Here is a 16,360-nt window from a genome sequence, read left to right on the forward strand (position 1 = left end):
GGGGTCCACTCAATGCCCCACTCCACTTTGGCTGGTCAGAACGCCAATCTTGGGACTTCCCTGGTGGCACAGCAGTTAAGAATCCACCTGCCAATGCAGGGGACATGGGTTCGATCCCTGGTCTGGGAAGATCCCACATGCCGCAGAGCAACTAAGCCAGTGCACCACAACTACTGAGCCTGCGCTCTAGAGCCCGCGAGCCACAACTGCTGAGCCCATGCACCACAATTACTGAGCCCACACGCTACAAGTACTGAAGCCCGTGTGCCTAGAGCCCATAGTCCACAACAAGAGAAGCCACTGCAGTGAGAAGCCCATACACCACAATGAAGAGTAGCCCCCGCTTGCCCCAACTAGAGAAAGCCCACGCACAGCAACAAAGACCCAACACAGCCAAAAATAAAATTAAATTTAAAAAAAACCCAAAAAACACCAATCTTTCCCAGCACTGTGCAACTCCCAGATTTTTCATTCAGCTTGCCACCCTCCAGTAGCTATCCTCTGACAGACCTCATGAAATCTTGTCCTGTATCTGAACAGCTTAGTATTTGGCCAAAGCCTCAAGGGACCCCTATGTGGATTTTAGGTCTACTTCTCTATGCACTTCCCACCTCACCCGCTTAAGAATAATATTTGTTGAATGTTTATTATGTTCTCAACACTGTTCTGAAGACTTAATACAGGCTAGTTCAGGGAAACACAACAATCCTTTGAAGTAGGTGATAATATAACCTCCACGTGACAGTGAGGACACCGAGATATGGAGAGGTTGAATAACTTACCAGAGGTCAAACCCTGTAGAGAATTATGGGAGAGACCCAACATGCTTGGAAGGTCAAGGATTGAATAAATAGAGCTGATGGGATTGGAAATGAGTCTGAAGAATGGACAGGATTGTGATTTCCACTTACGGGAGTAGCACAGGGGAAACAGTCTCAGAACAAACATGAGAAAAGCCTCATATTTGGTAAAAGTCAGGGGATCGTTTTGGAACAGTGACTATTCCAATTTCCCTGGGGCAGAAGGTACAGATAGGGGAAAAAAAGAAGTTAAGACTAGAAATATAGGAGGAAGCTGTCACGGAGAACCATACGTGCTACAGCAATGCACCTAACTTGTCTGGCACTGAGGAGCTCCTGAAGATTGCAGAGCAGAGGAGAGTGTGATTGGACCAACGATTGTTTCACCAACGATTGTTTCATCCTTTCACCTAGCTGGTCCTGAAAAGAGTGTGCTAAAAATGTTCCATGGTGGGGGGATAAAAAAAGGACAAAATGTGGTCCGTACCTTAAACCATGCACAGAAAATCAGTTCCAGCTCTAATATAAAAGGATCTAAGTGGGAAAAAACTCTAATAGAAGAAAACAGAGAAGAATGTATTTATAACCTTCAGGTGGAAATCTCCTACAGACTCAAACAGCAGACATTTTACAGGAAAAGAAGGATAAATTGGACATTATCAACTTCTTTACAAGGAAAGTCATCATAAACAATGTCAGAAAACAAGTAAAGCTAAGAGAAGACATGTGCAATATGTAGAACCAACGGAGAATTGTCTTGAAAATGGATTTTTAAAAAGCCAAACTCCTGTAAATAAATTTTTAAATGACAAACAATTCGATAGAAAATTGGACAAAAGATATGAAATGGGGAGTTCATAGAAGGGGAGTGTACCTTAAGTGATTAATGCATATATATAAAGTTGCTCATCTTTGTTATTAATCAGTGAGATGCGCGTTAAAATAATGAGACATCATTTCATATCTACCAACTGGAAAAAAATTAATCTCTTTATGGATTGTGTGAGACAGGATTTTAATTTTATTTTTCCTACATGGAAAATCAAATTTCCCAGCACCATTTATTGAAGTTCATCTTTTTTGCATTGATTATTAATAGCCTCTTGATCATTTAAGTCCCCATGTATGCTAAGATCTGTATCTGGACTTTTGATTCTGCTCTATTGACCTCCTTGTCTATCCTTGCACCCATAACACATTGTTTGAATTACTAAGCTTTATGATAATTCTTAATATGTCTTTTTATTTTTATTTATTTATTTATTTATTTTACAATTACCTTGGTTATTCTTGGACTTTTACTTTTCCATATGAACTTTAGAATCAATATGTCTATTACCACATGCCAAAACTTAGACAAAGAAACTTACGGATTGCACTTTTTCTTCTTTTCCTCCCCATAGGCAAGGTTCTTACAGGCCTTGATGCATATTTCTAAAGAATGAGTTCTGAAGCAGTAGCGAATGGCAAATTCTATCTCTCCAGTGACATTAGCATTGTCAAAATTGCCCATCTCCGTACAAGTGCTGTTAATGCTAATTAAACTTCCCTGAAATCAAGAATGACAGATATAATGTTACTTCACAGTTAATCAATTTTTTTGCAGTTCTGGTTTCAAGATAGCAAATAAATCAGAATTTATACAGAACATGCGTCCTGACTCATGGTAAGTTAATAACACACCAGCCAGCTTGTACTCTGCAAAATAAGTTGCCACATACTCTGTCTTAAGGAGACAAGGAGTCCTCAGAAGGGCCTGTCTTGCCCAGATACGGTGTTTGCCTAGCAGTACGGGTTACACAGTCTCATTCTTGAACACAAACCACTTGGGAAGAAGCAGACTATCTCCTGTGCAGTTATGCAAAGATAAATCTCCAAGGGCGGATAGTAACACCCAGGGCAGGAAGCGCCCGGTGGAGAGCAGCACGGTGCGGGGGGCCGAGTGGCCGGGATCAGAGGGAGCTGGGCTCCAAGTCCAAGAGGGAAATTAACGCTGTTCTCGCTGGGCCACGGTGAGGCATACATGGACGACAGTACATACAATACGCAAAGACGACAATAAACTGTGTTTAAGTTGTTATGGGTCCCCAGAATGACCAACAAAACCACCATCATAAGTTAGGGCACTCTAAGCTGAGGTGACGTGGAGAAGTAGCACAAGTGACAGAACGAACCGCCTTATCACTGTTAAATTTGCTTAAGTATTTGCCACCCTTTGCACGCCACCAATCTCAGTGACGACTCTATAGACAGAGGGAACCCGACGTGATTCCCACTCTCCCAACTGGTTCCTCAACACCGTAAAACATCCTGGAAACAAACTAAGAAGAAAGCCCGAGTCTCTCTCACTAGAGAGGGATCAAAACAAAACCAACAACTTAGAGGGCCCCAAACCTGAACTAGCTCATGCCAGGAACCCAACCACTTGCACCACAGCCAGTCACTGGCCCTGAAAAATGTTCTCCACTAACACCCATGCAACTGCTGGGATGGGAAGCAGATTTTAAATTTCACACACCCGGAAAGGCGTGGAGTGGTGAGACCGCACGAAAAGAGTGCAGACAGAAGGTGATGGGGAGGGAAGCTTGGCAAGAGGGATGAGCTGCTTAAGAAAAGCTGAAGGTAGGTGTTAAAAGTTCTGATAATTAACCTGCACTCATCACGGGACTCCACCCCGGGCTACGTCAGGCTAAACTGTACTACACCAACTCTTCTGCCAGGAATTGCACGACAAGCAGTTTGAAGGCACTGTAGAGCTACCAGGACAGCCAGGGTGCCAGGGTCCACGACACTAAAGAAGAGCACAGTCAGGTGAGCCTGACGTCCTGGCTGTGTTTCCCTCTGAGGCATCTGAACGAGGCAGGTGAGCAGCGCAGACGGAAAGGCTGTGAGGCCCCGGAGCTGGGCGGCACGGTGACCAACCCCAGTGCTGGGGGCTGGGAAGGAGCAGAGAACTTGAGGAGAAAAGGGAGAGGCACGAAGGTGAGAGTGATGCTCGAGGCTGCTTTTCCCCTCAAGGTCTGTGCTCAGTTGGAAGCCCATGCTGAGAGGCTGAGCAGCTTAAAAACACCTTCGGAAGTTTCATCTTACTAGAGAGAAGAAACTGGAGTTCAGGCCCACCACAGAGGAGGGGCCTGGTAAACGTCCAGACCCTCAGCTGGGACCCCTCAAAGGCTTTCCTCCTGGGAGTCCGAGTCCCCTGGAAGTGGACCAGTCCTCCCAGAGGCTGAAACCCAGCTCTGAATGAGCTCAGTACCGGATGGGCAAAGACTCCTGGCCTCCACCCTGGCGGTGCGCTGGAACAAAAGCAAGTCTCCCTGAAGGACGATCACATCCATGTCTCCCATGCGGCTGGAACTCGAGGACAGCAGGGACCCTGCACGTTTCTGCCCTCTATCAAATCTCCAGCGCCAGCTCAGTGTCTGGCTCATGGTAAATCCTCAACAAACATTTATGAAATGAATAAAGAAAGCGCAGGAAGTATTTTCATTTAAAAAGTTGTCTCTGTCAATATTATGTCATGATGTGCTGTGCTCCTTGTCCTGAAGGAGTAGACTTGAGGTAAGAAGACTCGGGTGATAGTCCTGACCCTGGATGACTTTAGTTACATCCCTTAACTGCAGATTCCAGAGGGAAAATATTTTAAAATAAAACTACATGGGGACTTCCCTGGTGGTCCAGTGGTTAAGACTCCGCACTGCCAATGCAGGGGACCCGGGTTAGATCCCTGGTCTGGGAACTAAGTCCCACATGCCGTGTGGCTCAGCCTAAAGATTTAAAAAAAAAACAAAAACAAAAAAAGCAAAAAAATCTATATGTAGGCACATCATAATAAAATTGCTGAGAATCCAGGACAAAGAGAGAAATCTTAAAAGCAAAGGCAAAAAAGCTATGTTACCTTCCATGGAAGAACCAATAAGGGCAGGAGAGGGTGGGGTGCAAGCATTGCTGGGGAGACCGGCATCTTCTGTTTGGGTGGGGAAGGAGAGTCATGTGGGTGCAGACTCGAAGAGGTTAATTTCGGTATCAGGAGGATTAGGGAATTCCAGGTTCACTCTTTTTCTTTTTTTTTTTTTTTAAGAAGTGGGAAGGGAGGTTTATTTGTTAAGAATGAGGAAGAAGATGTTAAAAAAAAAATTTTACAAGAGATAGTCCACCAAAAAAAAAAAAGAATGAGGAAGAAAAGTGGGGAGAAGTTTTGAAAAGAGGTTTAAAAAGACTGAAGACAGTGTGAAATGATTGTTGTGAGAGCAGGCAGCTGAGTCGCCCAGAGAAACACATCAGGATGGCTGGCACTGTGTGTGCATTTGGAGCTGGTGACACAACAGGGCAGACCTAATCCCATGCACTCACACTGGGCATTAGGTCTGCCCTACTGTGTGCACAGCTATTCAGGTGCAGGTACAGAGAAGGTGCACAGCTGGCTCATCTAGCTTGGTGTCCAGAATTAGAAAGCATCCAGGAATCACTAAAAGTACTCATCCTTCATTTTATAAGATAAGCAGAGGTCAAGACAGGTTGAGAACACAATCATAGTAGGGGATATTAACACCCCACTTTCACCAATGGACAGATCATCCAAAATGAAAATAAATAAGGAAACACAAGCTTTAAACGACACATTAAACAAGATGGACTTAACTGATATTCATAGGACATTCCATCCAAAAACAACAGAATACACTTTCCTCTCAAGTGCTCACAGAACATTCTCCAGGATAGATCATATCTTGGGTCACAAATCAAACCTTTGTAAATTTAAGAAAATTGAAATTGTATCAAGTATCTTTTCCAACCACAATGCTATGAGACTAGATATCAATTACAGGAAAAAAATTGTAAAAAATACAAATACATGGAGGCTAAACAATACACAACTTAATAACCAAGAGATCACTGAAGAAATCAAAGAGGAAATAAAAAAATACCTAGAAACAAATGACAATGAAAACACGATGACCCAAAACCTATGGGATGCAGCAAAAGCAGTTCTAAGAGGGAAGTTTATAGCAATACAACGCTACCTCAAGAAACAAGAAACACCTCAAATAAACAACCTAACCTTACACACCTAAAGCAATTAGAGAAAGAAGAACAAAAAAAACCCAAAGTTAGCAGAAGGAAAGAAATCATAAAAATCAGATCAGAAATAAATGAAAAAGAAATGAAGGAAACAATAGCAAAGATCAATAAAACTAAAAGCTGGTTCTTTGAGAAGATAAACAAAATTGATAAACTATTAGCCGGACTCATCAAGAAAAAGAGGGAGAAGACTCAAATCAACAGAATTAGAAATGAAAAAGGAGAAGTAGCAACTGACACTGCAGACATACAAAGGATCATGAGAGATTACTACAAGCAACTATATGCCAATAAAATGGACAACCTGGAAGAAATGGACACATTCTTTGAAAAGCACAGCCTTCCAAGACTGAACCAGGAAGAAATAGAAAATATAAACAGACCAATCACAAGCACTGAAATTGAGACTGTGATTAAAAATCTTCCAACAAACAAAAGCCCAGGACCAGATGGCTTCACAGGCGAATTCTATCCAACATTTAGAGAAGAGCTAACACTTATCCTTCTCAAACTCTTCCAAAATACAGCAGAGGGAGGAACACTCCCAAACTCATTCTACGAGGCCACCATCACCCTGATACCAAAACCACACAAAGATGTCACAAAGAAAGAAAACTACAGGCCAATATCACTGATGAACATAGATGCAAAAATCCTCAACAAAATACTAGCAAACTGAATTAAACAGCACGTTAAAAGGACCATACACCCTGATCAAGTGGGGTTTATCCCAGGAATGCAAGCATTCTTCAATATACACAAATCAATCAATGTGATACACCATATTAACAAACTGAAGGAGAAAAACCATATGATCATCTCAATAGATGCAGAAAAAGTTTTTGACAAAATTCAACACCCATTTATGATAAAAACCCTCCAGAAAGTAGGCACAGAGAGAACTTACCTCAACGTAATAAAGGCCATATATGATAAACCCACAGCCAACATCGTTCTCAGTGGTGAAAAAGTGAAACCATTTCCACTAAGATCAGGAACAAGACAAGGTTGCCCACTCTCACCGCTATTATTCAACATAGTTTTGGAGGTTTTAGCCACAGCAATCAGAGAAGAAAAAGAAATAAAAGGAATCCAAATTGGAAAAGAAGAAGTAAAGCTGTCACTGTTTGCAGATGACATGATACTATACATAGAAAATCCTAAAGATGCTAACAGAAAACTACTAGAGCTAATCAATGAATTTGGTAAAGTAGCAGGATACAAAATTAGTGCACAGAAATCTCTTGCATTCCTATACACTAATGATGCAAGATCTGAAAGAGAAATTAAGGAAACACTCCCATTTACCACTGTAACAAAAAGAATAAAATACCTAGGAGTAAACCTACCTAAGGAGACAAAAGACCTGTATGCAGAAAACTATAAGACACTGATGAAAGAAATTAAAGATGATACAAACAGATGGAGAGATATACAATGTTCTTAGATTGGCAGAATCAACATTGTAAAAATGACTATACTACCCAAAGCAAGCTACAGATTCAATGCAATCCCTATCAACCTACCAATGGCATTTTTCACAGAACTAAAACAAAATGTTTCACAGTATGTATGGAAACACAAAAGACTCCGAATAGCCAAAGCAATTCTGAGAAAGAAAAACGGAGCTGGAGGAATCAGGCTCCTGGACTTCAGACTATACTACAAAGCTACAGTAATCAAGACAGTATGGTATTGGCACAAAAACAGAAATATAGATCAACGGAACAGGATAGAAAGCCCATAGATAAACCCACACACATATGGTCACCTTATTTTTGATAAAGGAGGCAAGAATATACAATGGAGAAAAGACAGCCTCTTCAATAAGTGGTGCTGGGAAAACTGGACAGCTATGTGTAAAAGAATGAAATTAGAACACTCCCTAACACCATACACAAAAATAAACTCAAAATGAATTAAAGACCTAAATGTAAGGCCAGACGCTATAAAACTCTTGAGAGGAAAACATAGGCAGAACACTCTATGACGTAAATCACAGCAAGATCCTTTTTGACCCACCTCCTAGAGAAATGGAAATAAAAACAAAAATAAACAAATGGGACCTAATGAAACTTAAAAGCTTTTGCACAGCATGGAAACCATAAACAAGACGAAAAGACAGCCCTCAGAATGGGAGAAAATATTGGCAAATGAAGCAACTGACAAAGGCCTAATCTCCAAAATTTACAAGCAGCTCATGCAGCTCAATATCAAAAAAACAAACAACCCAATCCAAAAATGGGCAGAAGACCTAAATAAACATTTCTCCAAAGAAGATATACAGACAGCCAACAAACACATCAAAGAATGCTCAACATCACTGAACATTAGAGAAATGCAAATCAAAACTACAATGAGGTATCACCTCACACCAGTCAGAATGGCCATCATCAAAAAATCTACAAACAATAAATGCTGGAGAGGGTGTGGAGAAAAGGGAACCCTCTTGCACTGTTGGTGGGAATGTAAATTGATACAGCCACTATGGAGAACAGTATGGAGGTTCCTTAAAAAACTAAAAATAGAACTACCATATGACCCAGCAACCCCACTACTGGGCATATACCCTGAGAAAACCATAATTCAAAGAGTCATGTACCACAATGTTCATTGCAGCTCTATTTACAATAGCCAGGACATGGAAGCAACCTAAGTGTCCATCAACAGATGAATGGATAAAGAAGATGTGGCCATATATACAATGGAATATTACTCAGCCATAAAATGAAATGAAATCGAGTTATTTGTAGTGAGGTGGATGGACCGAGAGTCTGTCATACAGAGTGAAGTAAGTCTGAAAGAGAAAAACAAATACCATATGCTAACACATATATATGGAATCTAAAAAAATATATATATATATGGCTATGAAGAACCTAGGGGCAGCACAGGAATCATGACGCAGATGTAGAGAATGGGCTTGAGGACACGGGGAGGGGGAAGGGTAAGCTGGGATGAAGTGAGAGAATGGCATAGACTAATATATACTACCAAATGTAAAATAGATAGCTAGTGGGAAGCAGCGTCATAGCACAGGGAGATCAGCTCGGTGCTTTGTGACCACCTAGAGAGATGGGATAGGGAGGAGATATGGGGGTATATGTATATGTATAGCTGATTCACTTTGTTATAAAGCAGAAACTAACACACCATTGTAAAGCAATTATACTCCAATAAAGATGTTTAAAAAAAAAAAAAAAGACAGGTTGAGACCCACCCAAAAACTACACGGCAAATCAGAAGTAGAGCTGGAAGTGGGCCTTTGTTCTTAATTCCTTGGGCCATCGACTAATGGTAGTGTCTCCGAGTAATTCAACTGCGTATCTGCTTGGCCAGGGAAAGTGCAGCCTCAGATAATGAAAGGACGGCAGAGCACGTCCTTTGGTCTACTGCATTCCCTCAGAGATAACTTATGACTTCACCACCGTTGCCCTGGGAGGGTTTTCTGCTTCTATTTTCCCTGTAGACAGAGCAGAATCTTCAAGCAAGTTGAACCTTTGAACAGCAAACGGGGTTAATCAAGAGGTTCCAGCCCAGAAGAACAACTAAGAACTCAGCCTGACTTTTATTAGAGCCATGGGCTCTGTCTGGTTGTGAAAGAAAAGTAAATCTGAGCAAAAGCAAAGGAGAACTACTTTAGTCAGGCAGGGAGCATTCAGTGACTTTCTCTGAAGGTCACGAGTTATCTGTTATAACCGCAAGCAAGGCCTGATGCCCTTTGATTTTACAAAAGCAGAAATCAAGGAAAGTCAACTGAAACCACAGCTATACTAAAAATAAATAAATAAATCTTGATCCACAAGAGCACGCGGAGAGCATTACTGCAGGGAGGTCAGATGGCCGCTGTTTAACAGCATTTACGCACAACACGTAAATGTTTCCGAAACCTCAAAGTTCTGGGATAATTGCAATACTGTTTTCAAACAAACATGGTAGAACCTTAAATATTATAGCATTCAGATGATTTTTTCGAGAGATAGACCTCTAAGAGATCACTTCAATATAATTGTCTATTATTTACTCTGGTTTTTGTTCTTAATAAAAAATAGATTAATATGGGTATATAGCTAAATACAATACTCTTTTTTAAAAAGTCACTGCAACCAGAGATGTTCAGAAATACTAAAGGAAAGTGGAAGTTTCCAAAACCCTAATGAGTGCTGTGTGCGGGGGCAGTGAACGCTTTGAGCCACTCCCCACTTAGTAGTGACCCAAATGCCACATCTCGAATCGATGTTTAAGAGAAACAACTAGGGAGTTGGATTGTTACTTCAAAGATTAAAAACCCTTCCAGCATCCAAGCTCCTGCCCAGCCATGTGCAAGGAACTCCGATGTGTAGGCCCAGCATGTGGTCACTTGGCCAGTCACAGTGTCTTCACTGCCAGGGAGATTGTCAACTGCATGAAAACATGGATATAAATGCATTCCTTTTTAGATTTTTTAAAAAACAAAAGCGAAGGCAAAATGGAAACTCAGACAGGAACTCTAATGATTTTTCCCCCCCCAGGGAATCGCTAAAAATTTACCACTCTACCAAGTTCTAGCTCCTAATGACTGGAGGGTTTTTTTTGGGGTTTTTTTGTATGTCTTTTTTTTTAAAAACACAAATTGGGGTTTTTCTTCTCACAAACATTACATGTTTATGGAGAAGATACAGAAAATACAGATAAGACCAAAAAATATTTAATAAAAAAGTATAAGCCCACCATTCTCAACCTTTTGGTATATAATCCTTTCAGTTGTTTTACAGTATCTACAGTATAATCATTTTGTTTTTATAAATATGGGCTACTATATACTATTTTGTAACTTGATATCTTTGTTTATCAATATCTATTTTCCACATTAATATTCTTTAACCACATTATTTTTAATAGTTGCAAGGTATTCCTCTGAATAAATGTACCATAATTTATTTAACCATTGCCCTATTTTAGACATTTTTGGCTATTTTCAATGTTTCAAAATTTAAAAAGATTATAAACAATGCTGTCTTTGACATCCACATATACACAGTTTTGGCAACATTCATGATGATTCTTAAAGAATATTTCCTGTAACTAAAATATTTGGATTGAAAAGAACATGCATTTTAAAGCCTTTGATGTATATCGCCGGTTGCGTTCCAGTTCACCCCATCAGTTCACATGAACACCTGCCTCTCCCACATGCTGGCCAACAGTAAGCTGTGCACTTTTTTTGTCTTAAGATGTGTTGTTTTTTATTTTGATGTGGACCATTTTTTTTTTTAAGTCTTTATTGAATTTGTTACAATATTTCTTCTGTTTTATGTTTTGGTTTTTTGGCCATGAGGCATGTGGGAGCTTAGTTCCCCGACCAGGGATGGAACCTGCACCCCCTGCATTGGAAGGTGAAGTCTTAACCACTGGACCGCCAAGGAAGTCCCTGTGTCACTTTTTAAATTTGCTAAAATGGTCCCCAAATAGCACTTGCTTTAATTTCGTACTGATTTAACTACTCAGGAAGTTGAGTGTTTCCCCTATTTATTGCCCATTTGTATTTCTACTTTTGTAATAAGCAGAGACTTAATAAGCTTTTTCTAGCACCAACTTCCTGTTTCTCAGAGAATATAAATGTCTCTCCGAAGGGGAGGCAACATCTTTGGGCAAGAAACAAAACGTATTTGCTTTGTGGGAGTTTAGTTTCCTTAAACAAACACTACTTCAGACTAAGGGGAACAGGTTCGGATTGAATATGTAATAATTCAATCTCATGATGATAAATGTTCAGGGCACAAATTGGAGAAGAGTTTAGACGAAAGGGAGCTGAGAGAGCCAGGCTGAATTTGCACGATAGTTTGGAGGTCCTTCCCTAAGAAACAGTCTGAGTAAGATGCATACACTCGCCACATCCTCTTACCCGGGCATCCTTCCCGACGACTCTGAAAGATCTTCTAGGTGTGGATCAGCCCCAAGTGAGCAAAGCCGAACCAGGGTGTGGGGGGCAGTTTAAGAGTTCAACAACTCCCCTGGGATAAGACAAAAGACCTGGGCTTTGACTCACAGAGTTCTGCAGTGACCGCGTGACCTTAGCAAGTTACGTAACCTCCATGAGCCTCAGTTTTCCCATTTGTGAAATGGGATAATAGCATTTATTATTATCCCATTTCCATGGACAAGATCGTTGTGGGAATGATCGGGAGGCGAAGCTCCTAGCTCTGTAGTTAGCACACAGTAGGCTTTCAATAATAGCTCTGATACGAATGAATCCAACCATGTCACAAATATTTATTGAGTGCCATTGAAGTGTCAGGCACCGCTCTGGGCACCTGGGTACTACAACAAATGATAAACCACAGGTAAGCTAATTATATAGCTGTAGAAGGTGATAAGAACGCAGATGAACAGACAGCAGGTGAAGGCAAGGCAAGGCAAGGCAGGCAGGTCAGGGCGGGGGTAGACCTCCTGAGAAGGTGACTTTGGAGCAAAGACTTGAAGGGAGGGAGTGCGTGAGCTTGGTGCCTGGGAGAGGGAACAGCCCCAGGAATGCCCGGGGCAGGCGTGAGTCTGGCTGCTCTAGGGCCAGTGGCTGCTGAGTGGAATGAGCGAGGGGGCAGGTGTGGGATGGTGCACAGCTCGGGTAGGCCCTACGGAGCACTGCGGGGTGGACCCTAGCCCCGGCCCCTGCCGCTGCATTGGTTTCTGGGCCTTGAAGGAGCTCAGAGGCCAGTCCAGCGGACCGTGGACAGTGTGGGCTCCCTGGGAAGGAGGGTTTAGCCTCGTCCTCCTGGATCAGCCTTGTAAAGGCTCAAGCTAGCTGGAGTCCTTGGAGCCCGTATGTTACCTGGGGTGGAAGCAAACCTCCCCATGGATCTCGGAAAAGCTCCCAGAGGCCACTCCCATGCTTCCCCTGTCTGTACCCACCACGGGGTTCAACCCTAGGAGAGAATGTTCTGGAGCCGCCCTTGTTTACCTCACCCTCGGGGAAGCATTTCCTCAGTGCTTTCACCTTTCTCAACTCTCCTCCAGTATAAACACCACCTAGGAAGGTGCTGAGCCGTCCTCCAACACCAGCTCTCCGAGGTACCCTGGCAGGACCACCCCAGACTCTCACGACCTTAGGGCATCCAAGAAGCGGAGGGTAACTCCGTCTGGCTCTGCTAGGACCGCTGTGCGACCCAGGACAGGAGGCTGCCCTCAGCACGAGTTGCGAAGGGCCCGCAAGAGGAGCTGTGTGAACTGAACAGCTACTGCCTTGGACAGCACAGCCCTGGACTGTTAAAGAATCCTTAACAAACGCCATACTTTACTCGGGTTTGAAATTGCCAGGGCTCAACCTGTGTGTTTCTGAAACCTCACCGTGCATATGAATCTCCTAGGGCTCTTGTTAAGTTGTAGGTTCGGACTCCAGCAGGCCTGGGGTAAGGCTAGAGATTCTGGTTTCTGACAAGCACCCAGGTGGCGCCAGCACTGCTGGGTCCCACATTTTGAGTAGTGAGTGTGCAGAGCAGGGGTCTTTGTGGAGGCAGGACCACCCACAGGAGACAGTGGTTGGAGCCAACAGATGGGTTGGAGCTGCTGGCATTTAGTGGATTGAATCAAGGATGTTAGCTATTCTTCAAGGTCTAGCCAGCTTCTGCCATGACTTTTGAATATTCGACTGGACATTCATGGAGATGGGTGAAGTTTGTCTGACATCAACACCATGTTCCACTAAAACACAACAACCCCAAGAAACAGAGAGGTTAAAGTACTAGCTCTGGACCACACTCCTTGCCACTAAAGGAGCTGGAAGGTGAACCAAGACGTTGGTTTCTAGAAGCTGAGTTCTTAACCACTGTCTTACGCCACGGAATGTGAGCATTCATTTGATTCCCAAAGCAATCCAGTGAAATAAAAAGAACAACTTTTCAGACTTCCCTGGCGGTCCAGTGGCTAAGGCTCCGTGCATCTAATGCAGGGGGCGCGGGTTCGATCCCTGGTCCGGGAACTAAGATCCCACATGCTGTGCGGTATGGACAAAAAAAAAAGAACAACTTTGATACCATCTCCTTGATGAGGACTCTGAAGTTTAGGGAGTCTTTATGATTGCTTAAGATCATTGAATAAGGGACCTCCCTGGTGGCACAGTGGATAAGACTCTGCACTCCCAATGCAGGGGGCCCGGGTTCGATCCTTGGTCAGGGAACTAGATCCCACATGCATGCCGCAACTAAGAGTTCTCACGCCATAAGTGAGGAACCCGCCTGCCGCAACTAAGACCCAGCACAACCAAATAAATTAATTAATTAAAAAAAAAAAAGATCATTGAATAAGTTAAAGATCCATGACTGTAATTGAAACCTCACGGCCCCTCACCCAAGGCTCCATCTAACATATCAAGCACATATCACATGTTTAGGCACAGAGTAAACATTCATTCAATGTTTTTGAATAATGAATAAAGTAATAAAAAGGCCTGCCTATGAAGAGACACTACATTTAAAAACACCACAAAGCAATCTCAAAAAAAAGAAGAGCAAAGTTGGAGGAATTTACTCAACTTCAAGACTTCCTACAAAGCTACAGTAATCATGTCAGTGTGGCCTTGGCATAAGGACAAAGAGGTCAGTGGAGCACAAGAGAGAACCTAGGAAAAGATCCACACTTACATGGTCATTTGACTTTCAACAAAGACACCAAAGTCCATGGAAAAATGAGAGTCCTTTTTTTTTTTTTTTAAATGGTGCTGGAATAACTGTTTATTCATATGGGGAAAAATGAACCTCAATCTGTACCTTACACCATTCACAAAAAGGAATGAGCTGGAGCATGGACCACACATAAAAGCTAAACTTTTATAAAGCTTCTAGAAGAAAACATAGGAGAATATCTTCATGACTTATGGGTAGATAAGACAGAGAAGTAACCATGAAAGAAAAATCTGACGAATCAGACTTCCTCAAAACTAAACACTTCTCATCCAAAGACACCACTACTTATTATTAATTGCTCTCTGTATGAATGAAAATGTTCACAATAAGATGTAAAAAAGAAAACCACCATCAGAGTACAGCAAGGCTTTTCCCAGCTCTCAGTCTAAGTAAAATATCACCTCTGCACTCTATATCACGCTCCAGTTTATCCCACAAGACAACACGGCACTCGTGTTGCCTAACAATCCAATTTGACGTCATGGCAACAACCACACGTCACGTGTCAAGGATATCAGAGAAGACTCACGTGTCTCAAGCCTCCTGAGAATAAAGTGTTGGGCGCTGGACTGGATGAGATAAAAACAGGGCTAGGAGGGCACTTGGGACTCTCCTGATTAAGAGGTTTCAGAATATCTGGGGCGCTGACCTTCTGAAAAAGAAAACACAGAATTAGTATAGTACAGTCTGCATCCCAGTTTGAGTTTGTTCAAATGTGATGACTTCAGCGAGCGTGGCCTGCGTGTCACTAATACGCAAACTTCCGGGTGCTGAGTAAAAGGCCACACCTCCGTTTGGATAAACGCATACACACACACGGGGCCCCAAGGCAGACGTCATCAAGCTTCGGGACATTCATGAACAGTGATGGGTGGGTTACTTATGGATTAGTACAAGTCTTAAAGAAACTGAAGTCCACATTTGACCTTAATAATGACGCAGGCATTTAATCACATGAAATATAGTATTCAGCCTGACAGCCTCTAATGTGCTCATAAAAAAAGGAAAAAAATCAAAATATGTCTCTAAATTTTATAAAAATATTTTTTTAATAGTCGGTACTTCTCCTATAACATGTACATCTTGTGCTTTCTAATATGGTAGCCACTAGGCACATGGGGCTATTTAAATTCCAATCAGTTAAAATCAAATAAAATAAATTCAGCTCCTTGGTTACACTAGACACATATCAAGTGCTCAGTAACCACATGCGGCAGTGGCAGGAAAGTTCTATCGGACAGCGTTAGTACAGAGCAGGGAGGGAAACCTCTTCCTGGTTGAAAAGACAAAGTTTCCAAATCGAGACTTTAGGTTTTGACACTGGGTTGGAAGTAGAACTTGGAAATATAAACAGCTGCACTATGGTCATAAGTTTCACGAATAAAAAGCTAAGACTATTACAGAACAAATGAAAGATGTGATTACCTCTAAATTATTGTTCATGCTCTCTATTTCCAGAACTCAACTCAATTCCATCAGACATTTGTTAAGCAACACTCTATTCAACGTGCCGCTGCTCTATGTCCTGGGAGTGGGAAGAGGAGGAGGAGGAAGGGAGGAAGGAGGAGAAGATGCTTGTCTGCTCTCCAAGGGCTCACTAGCTCATTAGAAATACACACCGTTAAAATGGAAGTACGAGCCAAGTCAACGGGAAAGAGTGGGAGACCTTATGCAGAAGAGGCACCTGGGATGGTCTTCAGTGGGAGTGTGACCTGAGTGGGTGTCAAGGGCTGGCTGGGGAAAGACCCAAAGGTAAGGCATCCCGAGTGGAGGGGCTGTCGTGATGGTCAGGTATGGAGCATGTTCCTAGACCTGCTAGAG

The 16,360-nt window shown here is 42.4% G+C and overlaps 1 protein-coding gene across 3 annotated transcripts in view; it reads right to left on the reverse strand.

Moving 5' to 3' along the window:
- SYTL3 (synaptotagmin like 3) overlaps nt 1-16,360 on the reverse strand; it is a 97,116-nt gene that overhangs the window by 13,100 nt on the left and 67,656 nt on the right. For all 3 annotated transcript variants that reach the window (XM_082404549.1, XM_082404548.1, XM_082404550.1), the window contains 2 exons: nt 15,069-15,191; nt 2,171-2,349 (listed from right to left, as the gene is read on the reverse strand). In XM_082404549.1, the coding sequence (XP_082260675.1) occupies nt 2,171-2,349; nt 15,069-15,191 (302 nt within the window). The remainder of the gene's footprint in view (nt 1-2,170; nt 2,350-15,068; nt 15,192-16,360) is intronic.

The sequence above is a fragment of the Balaenoptera borealis genome (assembly GCF_965194805.1).
Source record: "Balaenoptera borealis genome assembly, chromosome: 9".
Classification (NCBI taxonomy): Eukaryota; Metazoa; Chordata; class Mammalia; order Artiodactyla; family Balaenopteridae; genus Balaenoptera; species Balaenoptera borealis.